Source organism: Falco peregrinus, chromosome 8, assembly GCF_023634155.1.
Source record: "Falco peregrinus isolate bFalPer1 chromosome 8, bFalPer1.pri, whole genome shotgun sequence".
In the NCBI taxonomy this organism is placed as follows: Eukaryota; Metazoa; Chordata; class Aves; order Falconiformes; family Falconidae; genus Falco; species Falco peregrinus.
In genome coordinates this window covers 15,496,569-15,518,355 of record NC_073728.1, presented here as the reverse complement: position 1 = coordinate 15,518,355, position 21,787 = coordinate 15,496,569, and the positions used below count along the sequence as shown (strand labels likewise).

The window sequence follows — 21,787 nt, the reverse complement described above, 5'->3', positions numbered from 1 at the left end:
AACATGCGGCTGTGTACCCATTATTGATTCCAGTGCATTGTTTGCCACTGGAAAAAAAAAAAAAAAACCCAAAAAAAACCCCCAAAAAAACGATGGGCAGTGCTCCTCTCGACCCGGAGTTGAGGTTGTGAGAAAGATTGGTTCAGCACTGCAGAGGAACTGTGCAGCAGATTTGGTAACAAAGGGGAGGTGTCCCCTATCTGAAAAGTATATAACTGCTGGGACTTCTTTTGCCAGTAGTCATGGGATGCTGTCCCCTTACAGCTTTTCTGAGTAGTACTTGACTGAGTTCTGTCAGTCACTTCCAAAGTAAATCCAATATGATGAACAGAAAAATCGCAGAACTGGAGTCCAGGAGGGGAGCTCTGAGACCTTAAAAATGCACCTGAGATGTAGTTTGTTTCTTTTTAACCTGAGTTGCCTCTGAATCAAGTGTCTCTGCACATCTGGGTAGACATAACCAGCCTTGCAGGTTACAAGGTCCAGAAATCCACATGGGTGTCTCTAGACCAGAATAATGTCATAAACTCTAAGTAGACGACAGAATTGGCATAGTACAGGACATAAATGTGAAATTTACTGCTATTCACTTATGAAACATTCTTTTTCACCTTGAAACATGTATAATGCATCCATTGCCTAATTATAAGATTACAAAGGCACAGATTACATGGTGGCATCACCGTCAGAAGGCTCATCAAAGGTAGATAACAGAAAATTTTAAAACACGAGAGCCCCAAGAATCCAGATTTTGATTGTGAACTGTATGAAAAAGTAGTAAATTCATTAAATTAGGGAGCTAATGAAATTGTTTAGTGAAGGTCTTTCTGGCTTTGAGCATTGATGTATACACAAGAAGCAAATCTGTTAAGACTAGTCTATAATTACATAGATTCACAACGGAAACTCATTTAACGTTGATGTTTATCTTTTCAGTTTTATATATATTTAGGCCCAGAAACCTTTTGAGTGCTTACTCTGTTTTCCAGTCATATCTATTTGCAAAATAATAATTATTATAATTATAAATTAGCATCCTCAGTGAATAATATTAGGAAATAAGGATGGGTGATCAAAAAGCGTTCAGTACTGCTAACGTTGCATCAGTTTGTCATTGTCAGTCTCCAAAGCAAATCCTGCAATGAAAGGAACTTGGCGCATGCAGCAAAATGTGTAGGTTACTTGCTTATAGAGCAGATATGGTTTAGTTTGTTGACTCTCAGTGCATTTTTGTGGTGTTGATTGGACAGATGGACAGGAGCAAAGGGCATGAACTGCTGCCATCTGATTGTTTAGCTAGGTTTCTCTGCTGTCATGTGTGTGCCATGAGTCATATGAACTGATGCATGTTTTAACTGCTGAATTCACAACTAGCATGAATCCAAAACTAGCGTTGTCTGGAGTTGGTGTATTTGAAGAACTCAAGTCATTTGCAGATGATTTAGTTTTTGCTTGAATCTACTTTAAAAAATAAAAATCAGTGGCATGTTATTGTTGTAGAAATCTAAAAAAAGATGAAAAGGGAAGTATAGCGGTAGTGGTAATTTCATTTTGCAGGCATGAGCAGAACCTTGCCTTCTGTGTACAGATGTTCTTGCACAAAGTGTGTGGAGGTATAGTGACTGGTTCCCCGCTTTAGCATCCATCATTTACACAGTGGTCAAAGACTTCTCAATTTACAGCTTCATTCAGAGTAATAGGGTACAGATTAGTCCCATATCAGGTGTAAGTCCTAATGTTCTTCTCTGTTGCTGTGTTGAGATAATGACAGCGCTTTCTGGATCACTGGTAGAATTCATATCCTGTGACTTGTGGTATATTTGTCTTTGCCTTGTCTACTCTTTATTTTGAACTGCTGGTGATAAAAGAACAGAGCCACCCTTTCTACTGATCTTGGCACCTGACATAACCGCTCAGTTGCATATTTTTTTTTGCTTCGAACTATGGTGTTTGAATATGTTAGCAAATAAAAGATTCTCCTTATACTGTGATTTCAAGAATTTTTACAAGGCCAAAGAAAGTGACTTAGAGTGCATGCTTGTACTGACCAAATTTAGGTGGCATACCCAGCCTGGACTTGTATTTATAGCATTATGTTAAAAATAAGCAAAACAAATTCAAAAATGCTAGAAATAAATGTTGTGTGGTCCCTTCCCACATAAGTGGTACACTTTTTTTGAAACTTAAGGGTAGAGTGAAAATGAAGAAGAAATCAGTGTCTTCTATACAAGTCATTGGAAGGATGATTTTCCCTTTAACAACCTTCTATACACATACATTTTTCCATACATTACCACAGTTGTCAGAGAAGAATTTCTATGTAATAATTTATCAGAATCCATTTTCAATAGTGTTGGTTCTTTCTTTTAGCTGTATTAAAAGGTAATTTTTGGAGAACAAATGGCAATATGGATTATTTTTTTAATGTTGTATTGGAAGGTGAAAATTAGCATGGTCCAAGAAAAAAAGAAAGGAAAGAGGGTGTTTTATTTTTTATCTCCAACACCCTTACTTTCCATAAATCTTTATGCACAGGAGTGATTTAGGCTATGCATAAATGTACTGTAAAAACTGCAGCCATGGGAATTGTGTTCAAGCACATGAAAGTGTGGCTTGTTTTAACCTGAAGCAACATGAAATTGAATCATGAGTATATATATGAGTATGTAGCAATTTTGTTGTATATAAATTCAGGCAAAGTACTGTGCAGATTTATATTTGAGAATGTTGGTATAATAACCCATGACTGCTATCCCAAGGTGCTGCTCAACCTCTCCTTCCTATCCCCATAAAAATAAAAAACCTGTAGATCTTAACTGATTAAGCTCTACAGCCTGAAGAAATGGAAATGTCCTTTACTTGATTTTAAATGTGAATGCATTATTTGCTAAAACATTATTAGACATACTCGGAGTCCCTTAACCTTGGGGCATATTTGTTAAAGATATTGGCCAACTTACATATTTAGGAATGATTAGCAAATGAATATGCCAGATACAAGGTATGTAGTATTCTGTAAGGAAGCCAATATTGAACTAAATGCTAATTTCTTTGTTAGTGAAGGGATGCATTCAATTACAGTTCACACTTTTAAAACACCTCAAAACCATTGTTTTTCATCCAGAAGGATGTAGAAAATGTAAATCGGGATGCTGCTAGCTATTAGCTAGTTTATGGTTTGATCTGAACCAGATTATTCTTATTCTGAGTGTAATTTTGGATATTTAAATAAATATTTCAAAAAGTAACCAAATGAGGAGCAGGCGGAGCTGAGGGAGGTTACTCTTCAATTTAAACGTTGTTTTGATTCAGATACAATTAAAAGAATAAAGTTTGAGAGGTCGCTAGTGAGAGTTATGCTATTAGTGGGGGAAAAAGTGGTTTGGTATTTTAAAATCATTATTTTGTTATCCATGTTGTATGTATGGAATACATTTGTTGAGTTGGCTTGGGTTGAAACTAGCTTCAGAACTGCATTTTGGAGCCAGTTAAGTTCATTAAGAGCATTAATGAGGAAATGAAGATGATGGCTCAGAATTTTAACAGACTTTTCAATGTTACTGGCTTCTAACAGTAATTTAACAAATGATGTCTTGAAGAGAAAGACTTCCGAAAAACAAAAACATCATGGGTTTAGGAAAAACTGCGTTGCTTAAGGCTGTGATTGTCTTTGGGATCAAGGGTCAGGAGAGATTTTAATATTCTGGTTTATGTCATCAGTCACTTTTTAGTACTGTCAGACTGGATGTGTATTTTCTGAAGCCATTCTGCGGAATAATTTTTTTAGAAATGAACACAATGTAGTTTTCTTAGTTTAAATGAATTTCAAATTTCTGTTTAAGGCCTATAAGTAGAGAATGAAACAAAATCATTTATAAAGTGACAGGGACACTGTGAATTGAATTGAAATAGGACTGCAATTAGGCATATTTTGTATGAAAAGAAAGGCTTTTGACAAGGTCAGTTCCATTACTCAGTTTTACACCAAATCTGCATTGATGCGACTGAGGGGAAGGTGAGCTGTGGCATAAAGGCAGAAGTGGGTAGGACGGAATATCAACTTTTTGGACTGGTTTTGTACAAATCTTCAAAGATTCAAGGAAGCTTGGTGTGGAGCCTACAGAGCATCGTATGAGTTGTGGTGGTGATAGAGCTGAGAAGATGGTAACACGTGGTTAAGGTGGTAGTTTCTTATGCTATTTAAGCGTAGGTTTGAAGATAGTTGATCTGTTAATGCACTTAGATTATTAAAGTGTTAGGGGGAGAAAATAGCAATTACATTAATGCATAGCTACTATGAGAAAGTACAGATGATAATGAAGTAACTTTTAAGAACACTTTGTAAGAAATCTGTTCTCTATCAATGTTTTCAACCAGTGAATGACAGATTAGACTAGGAACTTGTGCTTTAACCCTAGGAGTTTGGAAGAAGTGTTAATGACATGCAGGAGATGTGTAGCGGAGGAGTTGGATCAGTTTTAGCCCAGTACATTTTCTCTGGAATAGAGGTGAGAGAGGATTAGAGAAGACAACAAAAGCATAGAAGAAACTGTGATGGCCTCAATTAGCAGTGTAACCTTCAAGAATGAGTAGTTGCACCACTAGAAGAAAGTGAAGAAATTTATATTGTGCTGGCTGGGAAATTGTAAAACAATGTTATTTTCTGTCAGGAGAAAACCTTCCATTTAAAGGTGAGTGTATCCAGTGGACATCATCAACTGTACTGCTGGTTCTTCAACAGCTGGTAGTAGTAGCAGTGAATGCAAGCTTAGGCATATTCATTCTCATGTGCTGACACACAAGATGTATCCCTTGGGCACCTTCTCAGAATACAATCGAACTGAAGTATTCAGTCATTTCTAACAGAATTGTTCTGAAAAATCTTAATTAAAGAAAAGCTTGTACAGGTGAGGAAAAGAACCCAGAATCTTGGTTTGGATGCGATTTGTTCCTGTCTTTGAATGTGCTGAACAGGGCATACCAAATGTTGTGTTAGATGCCATTTTGGAAAAGGTTTACCTCTTTTACTGCATAAGTATAATTTATCCTTGGCCCTCGTGCAAGCTTTTTGCTAGTCTCACTGCTTTTCAGTATTGAAGTGAATAAGAATCTGTCAAGGATTCATAATCCCTCAAGAATGAGTAGCTGGCGGATAACCACATGACCCCAGAACATGGGAGATGGGGCCCTTCTGTGAAATTTCACTGTCAGTAGAGAGGGGAGGAGGAGGAATTACTGAAGGAAAATATTTTAAGACCGTGCAAGTTTACCCTTCCTAATGCACACAGTGCCTGTGGTCTTTGTACGCAGCACTACAGGGCAAGCCTAGAACACCAAGCAGCATTCTCTAAGTGATGGTTGAGAGCCAACACTTGACACAATTTCTCCAAGTGATTTATGCCGCTCCTAGATGGGGGAAAGCTTCACCAGGAAAATAAAAATGGCAGGAGAATTATGTCATTGGCACTATCACTGAGTAAAATTAATTGGTGATGCAGTGCCTTCGTTATGATGAAAGGGCTGGGTAAGGATATAGTTCATCAGAAAAAACAGTGACCAATTTGTAGCTTTGCTTTATTTTCATGTCTTTATACCATAGAAACTGATGGACTCTAAAAAGCAGAGAAGCATCATTTGTGTATGTGATGTGGGAATACAGCCCTTGTTAACTGATTGATTTGTACTAAGAAATTTTATATTGGACTTCCTATAAATTAATAAAGGTGTCAGGAGATTTGTTTTCTAGGAAATTCTGTGATGTTTCAGTTTCTTATTATTATTTGTCATAAACTGTAGTTTTAATCTGTGCTGCTTTTCTGAGTGCAGAAGTGCAGCTGGTCTTCAAAGGTACATGTCGGTTGTCCAGCAGAAATACAACTTCTACACATTTAGAAGATTTTGAGTAGCTCTCAGTCAGTGCACAAAACTGTTCCTTCAGAATAGAGGCACTGTGCTGACTAGTATACCCTGAACCTTGTGAATAGTGATTTCTTGTTTGGGGAAAATAACAGAATGATACAGCAATTGAACTGGGCAAGAGGAGGGAAATTGGTTATGACAACTGGCAGCAGCACTGATTTGCGCTTTTCTAAACTGTAGTTGAGAAGTAGTTTGTTGACCTTTAAGTAAACTTGGACTGTGTTTTGATGCAAACATTGAGGCAATACAGAAGGCTTGTTCTGTAGTAAACCACTGAAGATTATGCAATTCAAATAGGATGGGTTCCTTATTATCTTGAGTAGAGCACAGGAACGGCAATCAAAAGGTGATGTGGAAGGGCATGGATGCATTGTTGGGCGGTTGGCTCTTTTTACTGTTTGTTGTGGTTGTTGGCAAAGTTTAACAAAGAAAAGTATGGTTGTTTGCTATCAGCTGGAAAGATTTGTTTTAGTAATATCCCATCTTTCATATTCTGAGGTCTTGCTAGTCCCCCAAATGTCCATGCTTTTATTAAATATCTGTAGAACTTCTGCCACTTTTATTTCAGTAGTTATCGACAATGAACACATATCTGGCTTCTGTGGTAAAAATGTGGCTCCTAAATTATAGATGTCACTTTAAAACAGCTAGCGTGTTTTATTCTGACAAACATTAATAACTTCATGAAGCTAGATTCCGTGGAGTTCCAGGGACATTTCAAAATGTGAAGTATATGTTTGATTTACAAGTTAAGGAGGAGTGTAGTCTTGTTTGTGAATGTATTTAATCCCTTGCATTGATCCTTCCCAGATCTTTGTTTGAGTTTTGTGTTTACAGTCCCCAAATTAGATGGTGTAACTATTTTTTTAAGATGTTTTTTGCATTTAGCAATTTTAGCTCAAGAAGATTTAGTATTTCTAGTGTCTTCATAAAAATAGTTACAGTTGAATTTTTATCATAAATGTTTTCCGGATATATTCCAGTCCAGCACTGTACATTCCCCAGTGTGATCCTCTTGAGCTGAGTTTTTTCATGGTTTGTTGCAATGTGATTACTTTTTCATGTTGCAGTAAAAAATATTTAGAATTTTTTTTTTTACTTGAGTTTTAAGAGTAGACAGTATTTTTTTCCCTGTTTAAAATCTCTCAGGTGCCTTTCTACAGAGATAGGCCAACACTGGTAGAATCTTAGAAAAGAAATCTCCACTTGGCTTTTGAAAAAAGCAGGAGCTAAGGAAGATAGCCAGAGAAATACTATTTTTGTCATAACTGAATGATTGTATAAATTTTTAACAATATACAGAGCAGTGTTTTCAAATGGTATTTTGTGGAACGGGACATCTTACACGCTTCCTAAATGAAATCTTCAGTTACAAAGTTTTCAGCTTTGGCATACAAATTATTTATCTCCTGTTGGCCTTTTCCCTTTTTTCTGTCGCCTTCTCCTTCTTCCCAGAGGAAGCAAGGGAAGGAATAGGATTCTTATCCAATGGACTTGTGTATGCCACTCGTGTTCAGTCTAATGAAAGATGGCTAGCCTAGAAGTCACTACCTAAGCATCATAGCCCATGAAATGAGAATTACCCCATGGAAGGGCATACATATTTTGCTCAAACTTTGATAGAAAATTTTGACTTTTGCATTTCCCAGGTTTTGTGTGTGTGTGGTTAAACTCATAATGCTAACCTTGTATTCTGGTGAGATTATTTTTCATTTTCTAATAGTTTTAGTCTTGCTTTTTTCCCTCCAGTATCAAAATCTAATTTTTGTGTGTGAAGCTGGTGTGTAAAGTATGATTAAGTTAAATGGATTTATCCCTTTTAATAATGTAAAACTTAGTTTCAGGCAAACCAAGTCATCAGCATAGTTTAAAAAAAAAAAAAAAGCTGTGAACCTTGGTGTCTATTTTTTTAAAGCTCCTATGTAGTGTAGCATAACCTACTCCAAATAATTATCATATATTATAGTGGTTGCCATTAGTGGCTGCTATAATTAAAGTTGCAAATCAGTTTCCATTCTAATCTCTTGTTTTCACACAGTCATAACTTGTCAAAACACTAACCTTTAGGACTAAAGTTTTCCAGAGTTCTTCTGCTTAGAGGTATATTTGTGGAGAGCGGGGAGGAAAAGGAGTTTGAACTATCCATACAGCAGATCGTTACCCGGTCATTTTGAACTGTAGGATCAAACTGCATAGCAAGGAGCTAGTTATCTTTTCTAGGGACTAGAAAAACCTAGAAGAAAGGTAAAAGGACAAGGAGAACAGAACTGCCTTGAATTTTCGTTGCACTTCTGATTTTGGCTAGCCCCACTGCTATTTTGTTTTGCAGCGTCTCTGTGTAATGCTGCAAACAGTGTTTAATAGCATCTACATCCCACAACAAAAACTGCACCGTGTCAGTTTTACTGATAATCAGATGACAATCGGATTACAAAGGTGGAAAAGAGATACAGTGATCAGCTGTGGATTCATTATTCCAGTTGTCAATCTCAGTCGTGAATCTGATGCTGGTTTTGGGGGCGAAAAGCTTCCCAAAAGCGAAGTAGGGAGGCAACATAAGAAAATATTTACTGTGAATATTTTCCCAGTAATAGCTCCTAAATGACAATAGCTGCTGCACTGCTCCTTCCTGGGTAGAGAATAGCACGTTCCTGTATCATTGCAGATAACCCTGTATGTAAACTTTTTATGGTGACCGCTATGCAAACCTTATGTAAGTTCCCAGTTACAGTATTTTTGGTATGACTTGACAATTTATTTTATCGTATAAAGAGATCATGGTTTAAGGCATAATATAAAGGACTGCTTGGGCAGGCAGAGTTGAAGGATAAGCTTTCAACCCTAACATTCATTTCCTGTGCTTGTTTTATCATCCCTAACATTACATTAGCACCATTTCTTTGCATAGAGTTCATTTTAAGAAATAGTGATTGGTTCTTCCCCTCAGCCCTCTGGGAGAGTATTTTAATTAGTTTCTTGAGATACATGATAATAAACTGAAGTACAGTTACTGAAGAAATATTACAATTTTTGTTACATTCAGAATTTGCTTTTCCACTACTCTGTCTGCAAACTGTTGCTACTGTAAATATCTTACAAGGAAAGATGTGAAATGCTACAAAGGTACAATTTACAGGTAAAATAAAATAAATCATAACATAGAAAAAAGCATAAGCCTTCCAAAAAATCAGTTTTCAGGAGACTTCTTTGTCTGTAGAGGGTCCTGTGAGTCAGTGAGATGTCTTGCAGATGTGAAGGTTTCCACATCTGGATTCTTTTTACAGTTGAGGTCTTTGATCTGAAAATGTTACAACTCTCCTATGCCCTGTGATTTGTCTGGCAAGATGAGTTATTTACAAATGCAATTGCTTTTCTGGCAACTCGGTTCTGCGTGTGTAAGTGCTGAGGTCCTGATCTGTAACCCACAAGGACTGCTGGTAGTCCTTTTATTGGTTTCAGTGGGCTTTGATTCAGATATTTGGACTTTGAAGCACCCCAGGTGGATTAGGAAAAAAAAGGCTTTTTACAAACAATTATAATTTAAAGATTTAGGATACTATGTGTCTGAAATAATTTGACAGTGTTTCAAAGGCTTGTGAATTTAAATAAGTTTCTGATCTTTGTGTCTTTTTTTTTCTTTTTTTTTTTTTTTTTTTTTTTTTTTTTTCCCTCCAGTGGCAGATGAAAGCAAAGTTGGTTTGTTGGCCGGACACAAATCGGGTAAGCTGTTTTCCTATTTTGGAGGAAAAATCAGCAACTTGCAAGTAGTATGGGCAGTAAATGAAATCAGCTTACAGAAGCTGCAGTGACTGAAAGAGTTGCAAATTAAGGCATTACTTTGTATGCACTGACTCCAGGTTGTACAGTGATGAATTAGGGATTGTTCTTTGCCAGGCAGTGTATGTAGCTGAGTCATTTGCAGGAAGGGCTGTAACTATTTTTCAGTGTGGGTGTTACACACGGAAGATGATGCCCTTTCAAATAAGGGCAAGTGCAACATATCTTACGGAGTGTGGAGACTTAATATATGTATTGAAAAATATAAATAATTTGTTTTTTCTCCTTACTCTGAGTTTCACTTCTATTACCAGGAATATTGAAGGTAACACTAAAAAAAACCCTCTACAGATTAAAAAAAGAATGTCAGAGCTTTTTCCTTCATTGTGCTTGTGCAGTAGAAATAATTTGTTGTTTCTTAAACTTTTAAGGCTGTAGTAACAAAAAGAAATTAGTCCATACTGCTGTCATTACTGTACCTACTTAATAAGTCCATGAACCATAGCATGGTACTGTACAGCTTGCAGTTCTTATATCAAAAGAACTTTCAAGGAAATGTCTCATAAGACTGTAATTTTTTCACAAGCTGACATAAGAAACCTTAAACTTTCTAGAAGTTTTTGTTATTTGTTACTTGGCATTCTCTTCTGCTATTGGAAAACCCTGAAGTTTTAGGCTACCCCTTTGTAACGTGATTGTACGTTGCCTTTTTCCACTCCTTTGATAGAACTAAAAAGCTGAATTCGTGTAAAGGAAGGTCAGCTATGAGATTCCTGATTGTTTATGGTATTCCTTCTCTGTGCAACTGAGTGTCCTCCTTTAGTTCTCTTGTGTGGATTTTCTTTATCTGAAGACCTTTTCCTGAACTTAGTAGACAAATTCTTTTAAAATTTCTCTGGCATCTTTCCTATGTCTGTGAACTTCTTGGATTCTCTTTCTGAATCAGGGGGTAGTTCATAAGTCTTGTAACATTATCACTCCTGGGGAAAAAAAAAAAACTTTCAACTTTGTGTTTTGGGAATGTGAAAACTTCAAAGAAATTATCTTGTCAGCTTGAAGAAGCTAGGGGTGTTGCTGTTGGGGTTTTTCCTGTGCAGAAGAGTTACTATAAACATTGCAACGTCATGCAGTTTTCCAAAGATCAGTGGAATTCCCAGCTATGGAAGAATGTTGGAGGGAAAACCTGGTGAGATTGTAATTCTTAGGCAATCAGTTGTTATAAGTACAGTAAGCTTTATAATACCACTTTTAGGAGCATTTGATCTTTCTTCTGCACAGTTCTCCGGGTTCTTGAAAACCATGGCTTTGACAAGTTTTCTATCTGAAGACACCTACAAATTTTATATGAAAATGTGGACCCATGCTTATTGAACTTTGGCTTGTTTGCTTTACTTACCCTTCATAGACCTCTTACATGTACTTAAATTCTTTTTACATAGACTAAAATCAGTAGCCAACAGATAAAAAGATCCTACAAGTTGTTTCCTTCCCCCCCCCCCCTTTCAGAATAAAACGAGCTATGTAACTTCTGAGAAGGTTGGAGTGTAAATGATTTTTCTTGGTTCTGTCCACTGTAAATACTGCTCAGTTACTGTTGAAAAATGTTTCTCCCCTCTCTGTGTTCCATTTCCTAACCCTTCGTAAGGAGACATTTCAACTTTCTCATTGTTCCATTCAAATATTTGTTTTAAAGGTTTGTTCAAGAACATGGTGGTGTTTTTCTCTGGTCCCTTTTTACTGTATGCTTTGTGAAATTATAAATCGTATATGCATTTTGCTGGCATTCAGTCACGTCACAGAACTCTTGTTTTCACATCGTTCATTGTGCTGACTTCCCTATTGGTACCTTTTCTAAGACCACGCTAAGGGGGAGATATTGCAGCTTCTTGCTCTGGGAGCAAAACACCGTTATTTTCTCATTACAGAATGAGTTTCCATCCTATTCTAGACTTCAGGAAATTAAACATATTTCTCTACAGAATTAATTATCACCTACTAACAATCAATGCAATTATCCCTTCTTTCCTTCAACACGACTTGTTCTATGAAATATGTAGTTGAGTAATTCTCTCAGGAAAATCCTTTCTCTTCCTTCTGGGGCAGTGGCTCGTCAAGCAATTTAGTCTCAGATTTTGGTATAGCTACTGTATCCCTCACATATTGCATGTTACTGAGCAGCAGCAGCAGTTAGTAGAGTGTATTCATTTCAAAAAGCGTTATCACAATTCTGCAGAAGACCAAGGCGTTAGAAGGATCTGTAGCTGTAGCCCCATCTGTCTTTTTATATATTGCACCCACAAACAGCAGTTCTTTTTTTGTGTTCCTTAAGAAGTAGATTTTATTTTTAGAAGCATGTCTGGACACATCCTGAGCTTGTAAGCATGTTCAATGGGAAGATGACTGGAGACTTGTTCCTGTATTTCACCCTCTCAGAAATGCATCTGTGAATTCTGGTTTTTGTAGCTGGCCTGGCCTCCATGCTGCCGAATGGAAGACTCCTGCAGTGCTTACAGGTGTTCCGGGTATTGCAAATGTTTTCCACAATACCATTGGCAGAAGCACTGGAGTGCTGTAGTGATGCAGCCTACTTGTCTTTTTCCAGAAAAGGCCAGACTTCAGAGAGTGTGTGTGTGTGTGTGTGTATAAGGCATCTTCTCTGAATCCTCTGAGGAGGATTTTGTTCCCTCTAACCTTCCTGTGTGCTCGGCAATGGTCTGGCCGCATTTCCTAAACTCAAATTTCAACAGTGAGAATGAGGAGCAGCAAGTGGTACCTCTACTGTAAAGCAAGGAAGATCCCTAAAAATTCACAAAGATGAAAAATCAGCAAACTTTAGCTCAGTCTTTTGTGAACTCCTAGCTTTTTAGAAAAGTGATTCCAGGATAGCTAGGAGGATACTATTCATAAGGAATGGCAAGACTGTTGTACATCAAATATAACAAGATTTATATCAATTACTAAAATCAAGTACTGAATTCTTTGCAGGTATTTTTATTTTTTCTGATTTTTTTTTTTTTTGTGTTCTGATTTACTGCTTAGAACACTTTTAGTATGTATTGACTGTCTGCTGAGGTCTCTGCTGACACAGCTTTTTCAGATGATGCAGTGCTGGAGAAAAGCTGATGAGTCTTTATGAGCTCTGACATATTAATTAGCAAAATGGGCAAAAAAGCTTTCCTATTTTTATTTTAATGTCACTAGGCTATGCTTTTGGCTGGGGTTGTGTTTCAAGACAGTTTTGAGACAAGATGACTTGAAAATCGTATTTTCTTGCTGGCTGCTGTGTGAGGAACTTGTGACTGGGCTATGGGTTAGTGCTGGCAAGATTGAACGATACAGGGGTGGCTCTGTTAGCAAGCTGAATTTGGATTCCTGCTATGTGGCAAGAGATAGGGTTAGGACCTGAGTAGGAAATGTCCCATTGGGAGAGGCTGAAAGATGCTTCTGGTCAAGTTCTCCCCCTTACTGTTAACTTTGCTGACAGTGTGGGTACTAGGTTACTGTTCAGCCTGTGGGTAGGATTACTGTTTTGGGAAAGAATGCCTGAAGAAGTAGGTGGTACAGCTAGCTCCTGCAAGGTCAGGGGTTTTATGAGGTCTGAGTGCTGACATGTCTCATAGACCTCCAGTCTGTACTGCTTTGTGTATGAGTAACTGAGTTGTGGTTAAACTGGGATTCAGGTTGGGACTGGAAGTAGTTTGGAGTAAAGTAGGGTAAAGGTCTTGGTGTATCTCAGCATCCTTTAATGCCAGGATATATTCTGCATTAAATCAATTTTACTGAGGTTTTGTCAAGGCTAGGATGAGGGTTAAGGTCATGGTTTAGGGCACAGGAGTAGTTGAAAAGTTAGGTTTATTGGTAGATTTTATATGACCCACTGGAATAAGGTATGGAAAGTGTAACAGATTAAGCTTCATTGTTACCTTCAGGAGAGGCTCTCCAGCCTGCTGTGAAAGCTATAGTTGGCATTGGTAGGTGAAATAAGTCTATGACAGGGGTCCTTAAACTATGGGCCGCGGGCCACATACAGCCCCGCAGGGTCCTCAGTCTGGCCCCCAGTATTTACAGATCCCCCCTGCCCCTCCCCCCCGCTGGGGGTTGGGGGGGAAACCAAGCAGCCGCAGATGACTGCCCGCCACTGCATCCGTGGGCCGGCCCCCTGGTTACAAAGTTTGAGGACCCCTGGTGTATGAGATGCTAAGGTTACATCTATACAAGTGTAAGCCAAATGTCCCCTTTGGCTTTAAGGCTGAGCAGCCCAGGATGATCCCCATCCGTGCTCTGAGCCTCTCTTTTAAGATGGCCTAAGATGGTTGTGTCTGGAAGCTGTGCCTAACTCCTGAACCATTTCTAGCAAGTGTTGGTGAGAGCAGAAGAGCTGTTGTAACACTTACGGCGTAGTTGATTACATTCTAGTAAACTCGGGTGTGCCCAGCCACTGCTAAACTTGCAGATGTAAACATAACCTTAGTTTCTTGCAGGGACAAAGTAGGGTGTGGTGCAGGCAGAACCCAGTGTGTTGAATTTTGAGTTTTTTCTTTTTAACCGGAGGAATCATGCAAAGGCTGAGCTGTTGGACCACCAGCAAAAGCCAGTGGTTTATGCATGCTTGTGTAGCACAAAAGGCTTTCTTTGAATCGAGGATTTTGGGGGTTAATAGGGGTGTTAGGAAGGACTGCAGAAAGCTTAGCAGATGCTGCTAGGCTTGTTTGAGACCAGTGCCATTGTAGCAAGTTTGGCTTCTGTTTTGCTTTTGATCTGCAGGTAACAGTCATGTCAAAGAAGTGTGTAGGGCAATGGTGTTCTCTTCTTGCCAGATCTTGTAACTTTATTAAACAAACTGCTGTAGACATCAATAAAGCTGAGCTTTACAAAGCAGGTATTGTGCTTAGTACTGAGTTCATAAGGATTTATGTAGCAACTAGATCCACAGTAGAAAAGACTCATGTAAATGGCTGAGCAGCCTGGCATATGCAAGAGAAGTGCCTGTCCAAACAAGGACCTTGCCGCTATCTGACTGAAAGCATGTGGCATATAGAATCTGACGCTTGTCTCTGCATCTGTGAGAGGAGAAACAAAGATTTATTTTAGTTCATTTTATTTCTCTTTCATAATAAGAGTGTAATACTTGGCTGCGTCAATCATTCTTGCAAGTGCGAAGAGGAATTGCCTCCTTTGCAGACTGCAGCGTACCTTTGCAATACCAATGTAGCCCAACCTAACCTATCTGTCATGGATTGGGTAATGGAGGCGAGCAAACTGTGGCGGCACTAGAAGCTGTGCTATGTGATTTATTTTTTTTCCCCCCTTCGTTCAGCCAGTGTGGTGCTTGGTGCTGTTTCAGTTTGGCACAAAAACAAATGCAAGTATCTTCCTATGATGCCTCAGTTCACCATATTACCCATAACCGGTGCCTCTTTAAGCTTTGAATTGTTAGGCTATGGGTTAAGTTTGATGCTTTATTGCTGGGAATATTTCTGCAAGATTTTCATTCTTTAACTGTTACCTTCACTTTGGGTTTCTGTGCCTGGATGCTTCCTTTCTTGTGATGGTAGTGCTATGATTATCATCATCATCAACTTTGATTTTGATTCTCCAAGCCAAGGGTTCGTTTGACCATATAGCTCCAAAAAATTGTCATCTGAGAATCTGAATCAATTCATGTAGCTAAGAAACAAAAAATAAGATTGCTTTTTCTTGCAAGGTCACTGACAGAGTTAATGTTTTCTTCTAGACTTATGTCTGTCTGGTGAGGTCTAAAGTCAAAGATGTTGTATTCCATCTATGATATTGTTGGAGTTTATAAGGATTTCTAGTCCAAAAGTTAAAATGTTTAGCTTTCATTGAATCTCTGCCTACTCTTAGTTTTCTCTTATCTTCAAACACAGCTTATTTAGTGCAGCTAAGATGGTACATTAATTTACTTAGTATTCTATGCCATTATGGCTTTATTACCCCTTTTAATAGACATTATTTTTTAAAGATTTTTGTTTTGTATTCTTTTTAAATGTGTAACATTTCCGTGTTACAGATCATTCTAACCATCTACATTGGTTAGAGCTGGGGGGGTGGGGGGCTTGTTTAACACTGTGTTGTTGCAAAAGAACTAAAACTATGCTGTGACCAAGTCTGTGGGGCAGGACAGCACAATATTGAACTGCTGAGGTGCAGGGTTTTTTGTGTCTTAGTGGTCAAAATCTGCAAGTCTGTAGGAATAAATCTCGAGCCTCCAACTTTCATGAGCTAACCCTTACGAATTAGTGTTGAGAAAAATGCTCTTCTAATTTCATCTCTTATTTAGAGCATGAAGTATAAAGAACGTTTAGTTGGAAAAACTTTCATTTTTCTGTTGGAACTTCATGTATTTTAACTTGTCAGAGATGGGAAAGTGTAATGAAACAAGGTGTAAACAAAATTAGAACTCTTGTCAAGTTCTAGTATGTTTTTGAGCAAGAGAAGCTTAAGCTGGATAGTTCCAGATACTGATTATTTTTAAGAGGCTATTAAAAATGTGACTGATACAGTAATATATCCCCCTCCCCGGCATGCGCCCCCACCCCCCATCAAATTGTATGTATTTCTGCATGAGAAGTTTGATTTTATTCGCTGACTCAGGAAAAGGAAGGCTGGACAGTTGTCAGTTCCAGTGCTTCAAACAATTATTCTAAATTAACAGAATTTGCTGTATTGTTGAATCTGAGTGAAAAGCAGTGTGGTCAAAATCTTTTTTGAATGCCAGGCTGGTGGTCTTCATAGTCCCCCTTGCCTGCCAGGCCTATGTGGCTGTTAAGGTCCTCTGTGGATAACCTAGTTAGATGGTTCATGTCTACGGAGGGGAAAAAAGCTCTCATTTTTACTCTGAGTAATTTTATGCCCCCAGTAACTCACCAGCTGTAACTATTCCTTTGACAGCTTTTTTTTCCTTGTTTTTGAAGACTTTATTAGCTGTGTGGTGATGATTGTTGTGACCCCCTTTTTGTGGGGTCCTGAGAAAGTCATCTGTTGATAAAAATCCCTCACTTGATGGTGCAGTTTTATGTTACGATGTTGATCTAAAAGCTTGTTGTCAAAAAGGCAGTCTTAGTCACTGTACCTCCTACCCGCAGCTGTCTGGTTCCCATTACTAGTTTTACTCCAGTCCCACAGCTTAACTGGTGAGATGGTTGAGAGCTCAACCAGCCTAAAACTAAAACAAGACTGACAACAGTGAGTAGTGCTGGGCGCTTTTTCCTTGAACCACTCATTTGAGAGACAAGCTTGCATGCCCAGTAGAAGGGAAACTTGGCAAGTGGATGGATGTGAGAACCGCGGCTTTGAGGTGCAGCTGTATATTAAATCACCTTACCTGCCATGTCAAACCATATCCTTATTAAATTCACATATCAAACTTACATTGGTTTTTTTAAAATTATTATTTCTTCAAAGACTCTTTTACTTGCAATGGATAAAATTACTTTCCCAGTGGCAGGAGCAAGAAATAAAAAATGGCAATAAGCCTCTGCAAACTGAAGAAGAACATCCCTGCTGTCTCATCCTTAAATTGCAAGAATATTTTCTTAAATCACTTCTTCACTTTGATTTTGTGAATTCTTTGTATTCTGTGACTGGCTCTTAGTGTCCATTGTATTAAGATATGGGAGAGCAGTGTCCATAGATCTGTCTTTGAACTACAGTCATTAAAGTGAATAGATCTGATCTGCTGAGAACAATAACAAACTTGCAGGAGAAACCAGTTTCCCTCAGTGTTCTTGTGTGAGATTTAGCATCTAGAGCAGAGCTGAATGTAGACCAACTGCAGCGCGGATGCAAATTCAAGGGTCTGCGATTGAGGTTTTATAGCATAGTTGATTTAATGTTTTCCTGTCTCCTGAAGAGGATCCCGTGATACCCTTGTATTCATAAATGCCTAGCCCCATGTTTCTGCCCCTTTTCTCTCTATGCCAGCATTATTGTTCTTATAATGAGCTGTTGCGGGGAGCTAACCTAGCAGAAAAATAATTCTACAAAAAAGAATAGTATTTTTCTGGTTTAGCCAAGGGAGCAAGAGAAAGGAAGTTCAGAGGAAGAGAAGAATGATTTTGTAACTGACAGTTTTTGATCCTGGGATCAGCCTGAGCTGAAGGAAGTTGACTGGGGTGGAGGGGGTAGACAGGCACATCTGAGGGGGAAAGCGTGGATGAAAGAAGATTTGCAGATCTTCAGATATGTCTTTGTGCTGAAAGGCAGGCAGTAGGGGGGAGCAAATTTGAGTCTTTATGTCTTGTCCTGAAGACTAAACTGAAAGTGAGTTTCGGAGAGTTTTGTTTAATGCTAGTGAAACTTGGGTTTGTGTATTTTTGACTGTGTGATGTTACTTGCTGTAAAGGGGCTATGGCTATCTTTTAGCTTTGTTCGGACTGCTACACTCTGGGTCTGGTCCTGTCCTAAGGAGTGAGAGAAGATTGAGCAGCTGAGTCTGACAAGCAAGGAGAAGCTTTCCTAAGTGCCAGATGGAGTGAACAGGCAGCTCAGACAGAAAGGACAATTTTCCTGGAGAACCACAGGGACTGGGTAGGGTTTCTTTCAATCCAGCTGATCACAGAAAGCTACTGAACCAGAGAACAAATGACCCTGTAAAAGCATACGTCGAGCAGAAGCTTTCATTTCGCTCTGTCTCACCCAGCAAATGTGAATTTTCTGTACTACAACAGTGTAGTAAAACAACCCTAGCTTCAACAGCAAAACCCTTTCTGTATTCCCACTTCAAGAACAAAGGTGCACGTATATCTTACCCGAAATTCCTGTTGTCTGTGAAGGAAGCTTGTGCCCTAAAAGTGTACCAAATATAGATATTTCCATTTGACCCCCATGAAATAAGAGCTCCTGCAGATAGGAACTATTCAGAGCACTCCTGTGAATGCATAGCTAAGGAAATGCCTGCTAAAGCTGTGACATTAGGTTTATTAGAGCAAGATGCTGGAGAGTGATTCTGGGTGTCAGGAATCCCTCATTTTTACATGTGGGTAAACTTGGAGTGGAAAGTCCGCGTGGCAGTAACGATGGCCTTTTCTCAGAGACGACCACCTGGTCTGGCACGTAACCAAACTGCAGTCTTCAAAACTAAACAATAGAGATGAAGGGTTTACTTATTTTCCGTCATATCTCAGCAATATGGGAATTATGTGTTGCCCAGTATGAATTGTTGGCATCCAGGGATTGCAAACTAACAGCCTTTTTCCTTGGGGAGTATTCTTCACTCCACGAGCAGAGAAAGGGGCAGGAACTTTGTTTAATGTGACCTGGGAAATTTCATGCTCAGTAGTTACCCAATGTTATAGCTTCCTTAGGATACAGAAGTGGGGGAAGTGACTAGGACGAAAAAAAAAATAAATTCAACACAGAAGAATTTTTTTCCAGCCAAGGTACTTATACATTCATATTCCTTCTACCTCCTTTTTTTTTTTTTACTGTTCTTTTAAATTCTGGAAGTGGTTCTGGGCATATTGTTACATTAACTGAGGCTGAAGGGGGTGTGTATTTTGATGTTCATACTTCATAGTTGCTATTTCTTCCCCTGGTCAGTAGTGCTGAATATTGTTCTGTGCAGAATTCAGTGAAGCAAGTCAAGAGAGTATTAAAAAACCCAGAATGTTTAAGTAGTATGAAATTAAGTGCAGACTTTTTAATAGTTGTAAAGAATGTATCCACTTACCATAAGGCCTGATGGTGCTTTAAATAAGTGGCCATCTTTCTGTGGTAAATACATTGTCTGTGTCAGCTTGCAGTAGACTAAAGGAGAGGTGTGCCTGCAGAAGTCTGTATCTGTTGCGTGCTGAAATACTCTCTCTAGAAGATGGTACGGTGCTGGTATGAGTTATCAGTTGTAGGCAGTTTGGGGCATGCGTTCTTTTCCTGAGACCTGGTGATAATTTTCCCTGTGACTGTCTGTGCTGAGCCTGCCGCATTTCATGTCTTTGCTGAAAGTTTCTGCTTTGAGTTGGAGCTTCCTACTGCCTTGTAGTCCAGGTTGTTTCTGACATGAGGGTAGGATGGCTTGTAAATATGGTGGGCATGTCTATATGAGGAGTGCTCTGTCAGGCAGAAATAAAGCGTTCTCCAAAAGCAGAAGCAGTGTAACTGGGTTAGTGCAGAATTTCACACAGGAAAATAAATACTTCAGTTCTGCAGAAGTGGTTATTAATACTTGAGATCTTGGCATCTCTGGATCCTGGAATATCACTGCCTCTAAGAATCATCACTAAATTTGAAATCATTGGAGATGGCAAAAAACAAGAAAGCTGGCATTAACTCTAATCAAAGAATAAGAAACAGAAAGTGTGAAGTTTGAAGAATGGAAAGAACCTGATTTGCTTTTTATTGGAAGATTCAAAGTAAGGCACAGCAGCCAGCAAAACAACTTTTAATGTTTGAAATCCTGGGGACCTCTGCCTGTATGCTAATCTTTACATCAGATGGCACCATCACCAGAGAAGCTTAAACAGATGGCTCATGGAAGTGCCTGCATGACTGATAGTAAGCTGGTTTTCTTCATGGAACTCCCCTTCAGCCCTAAGAAGAAAGCTGAAAACAGCAAGTGGATCCATCAGGTCTCCTGCATTTCTAGAGCCTTGTAAGGCTCTTCAGTCATCAGCCCTTTAGTTGGTGACAGCCAGGCTGCATCCATTTCAGAAAGCAAAATTAGTTGCCTCAGACCACATCTTCTGTAGTTGAGGAGAAAGCAGCAATGCAATTTTAACACCCCTGGGTAACGTTTACCACCCTCCAGATAGCACTGGAGTCACAGCCTTCCTGCCAGCCTTTTCTCTACTGGGTTTGTGTTCCTTCAAGCAGTACCTATGCGTTTGTCAGGCTTTGTGGTGAATGATCTGCAGATGTTCAGGAAAGACCTTCAGAGTACTAGGTACTGAAAAGTTGGCTGTGGTCAGTGTTGGCAACTACTGTGGTTCCTTTAGTTGCTTGTTATGACCAAAGAGACCAACAGCCACTGCCAAATGCTTCATTTTATTAATCCTTTCCCTCCAGGAGCTGGTTTTTTTGCTGGGAATAATATTCAGTGCTGGCAGTGGGTATCCTGGAGTCATTGGTGCCAAGGAGTTAATGAATTTGGAAAACTTCCCAGATAATACATCTGGCCCTCTAACTTATATTTTGGAGTATGAAGTATGAGATGTAGAAAGAAAAGCATTGAACTGAATGAGCTACTGGCTGAAGAGTGGAAGAGGACACTTTTCTTTTTTTAAACTAGTTGACGAAGTTAAAGATTATGTAGCCCCAGTGAAGATGTAACTGTTGTGGTTTTGTTTGAGTTTTTGTTTGTTAGGTTTTGTGGGGGTTTTCAAATTTTGTAATACTGTGTATTTGCCAGTTGCATTACCTGCTGAGGCTTGAATATAGACATGGAAGAATTTATAATTCTCCACTTACAGTGATTCTTCTCCTTCATTTTTTATTTTGAAGTTCCATCGTGTTGCCGTGTCATTGAGAAGGATTTTGAAGGTAGCTGCCAGTAATTGATATTTCTAGTCCAGCTCACTTCCGAAATGGTTCCTTGTACAGTGTTTGCCTTCCATAACATTTGAAATAAGGCTTTATTATATAAAATGGATTGCTGGTGCTATTTATTAATGCATATCTTTGTGTAATAAAAGCTGTGCAGAGCAATATGGTTCAGAAATTAACTTTTAAGAAAAGAATTACATTGCTATTTGTATGTCTTATGAAACAGCATTATTTTTACTAGGTCCTTCAATACAGCAATGCTACTCACCACTTAGCTACAAAGTGCTCCAAAAGTACCCAGAACATCATTCCTAATTAAGTATCCTACTAAAATCCTTTTTTTCTCACCTAAGAGCAGAGCGGCAGGGTTTTTCTGTACATAGCAGTGGCAACCCACATAGAAAGCATTTCATAGAAGAGTAGAAAGCTCTTCCATGAATTACCATCGACTATCAGCGAGTACTTTCCTCCTACCTCAGGCAACGGCACCATGCTGCCCTTTCAAAACATACCAGCTTCTCTAGTGTTTACACTTTCCTCTGCCTAATGTCTTGATAGATGAAATTTCTCATTGGCTTTGATTTAGTCTTGC

At 38.8% G+C, this 21,787-nt stretch overlaps 1 protein-coding gene across 5 annotated transcripts in view; it reads left to right on the top strand.

Annotated features, from left to right (window-relative positions):
* Positions 1 to 21,787, top strand: part of PARD3B (par-3 family cell polarity regulator beta) — a 413,399-nt gene that overhangs the window by 228,490 nt on the left and 163,122 nt on the right. For 4 of the 5 annotated variants that reach the window (XM_055812187.1, XM_055812185.1, XM_055812184.1 and 1 more), the window contains one exon: positions 9,595 to 9,639. The exons of the other annotated variant lie outside the window; for it this stretch is intronic. In XM_055812187.1, coding sequence (XP_055668162.1) covers positions 9,595 to 9,639 — 45 coding nt within the window. The remainder of the gene's footprint in view (positions 1 to 9,594; positions 9,640 to 21,787) is intronic. 5 annotated transcript variants of the gene reach the window in all.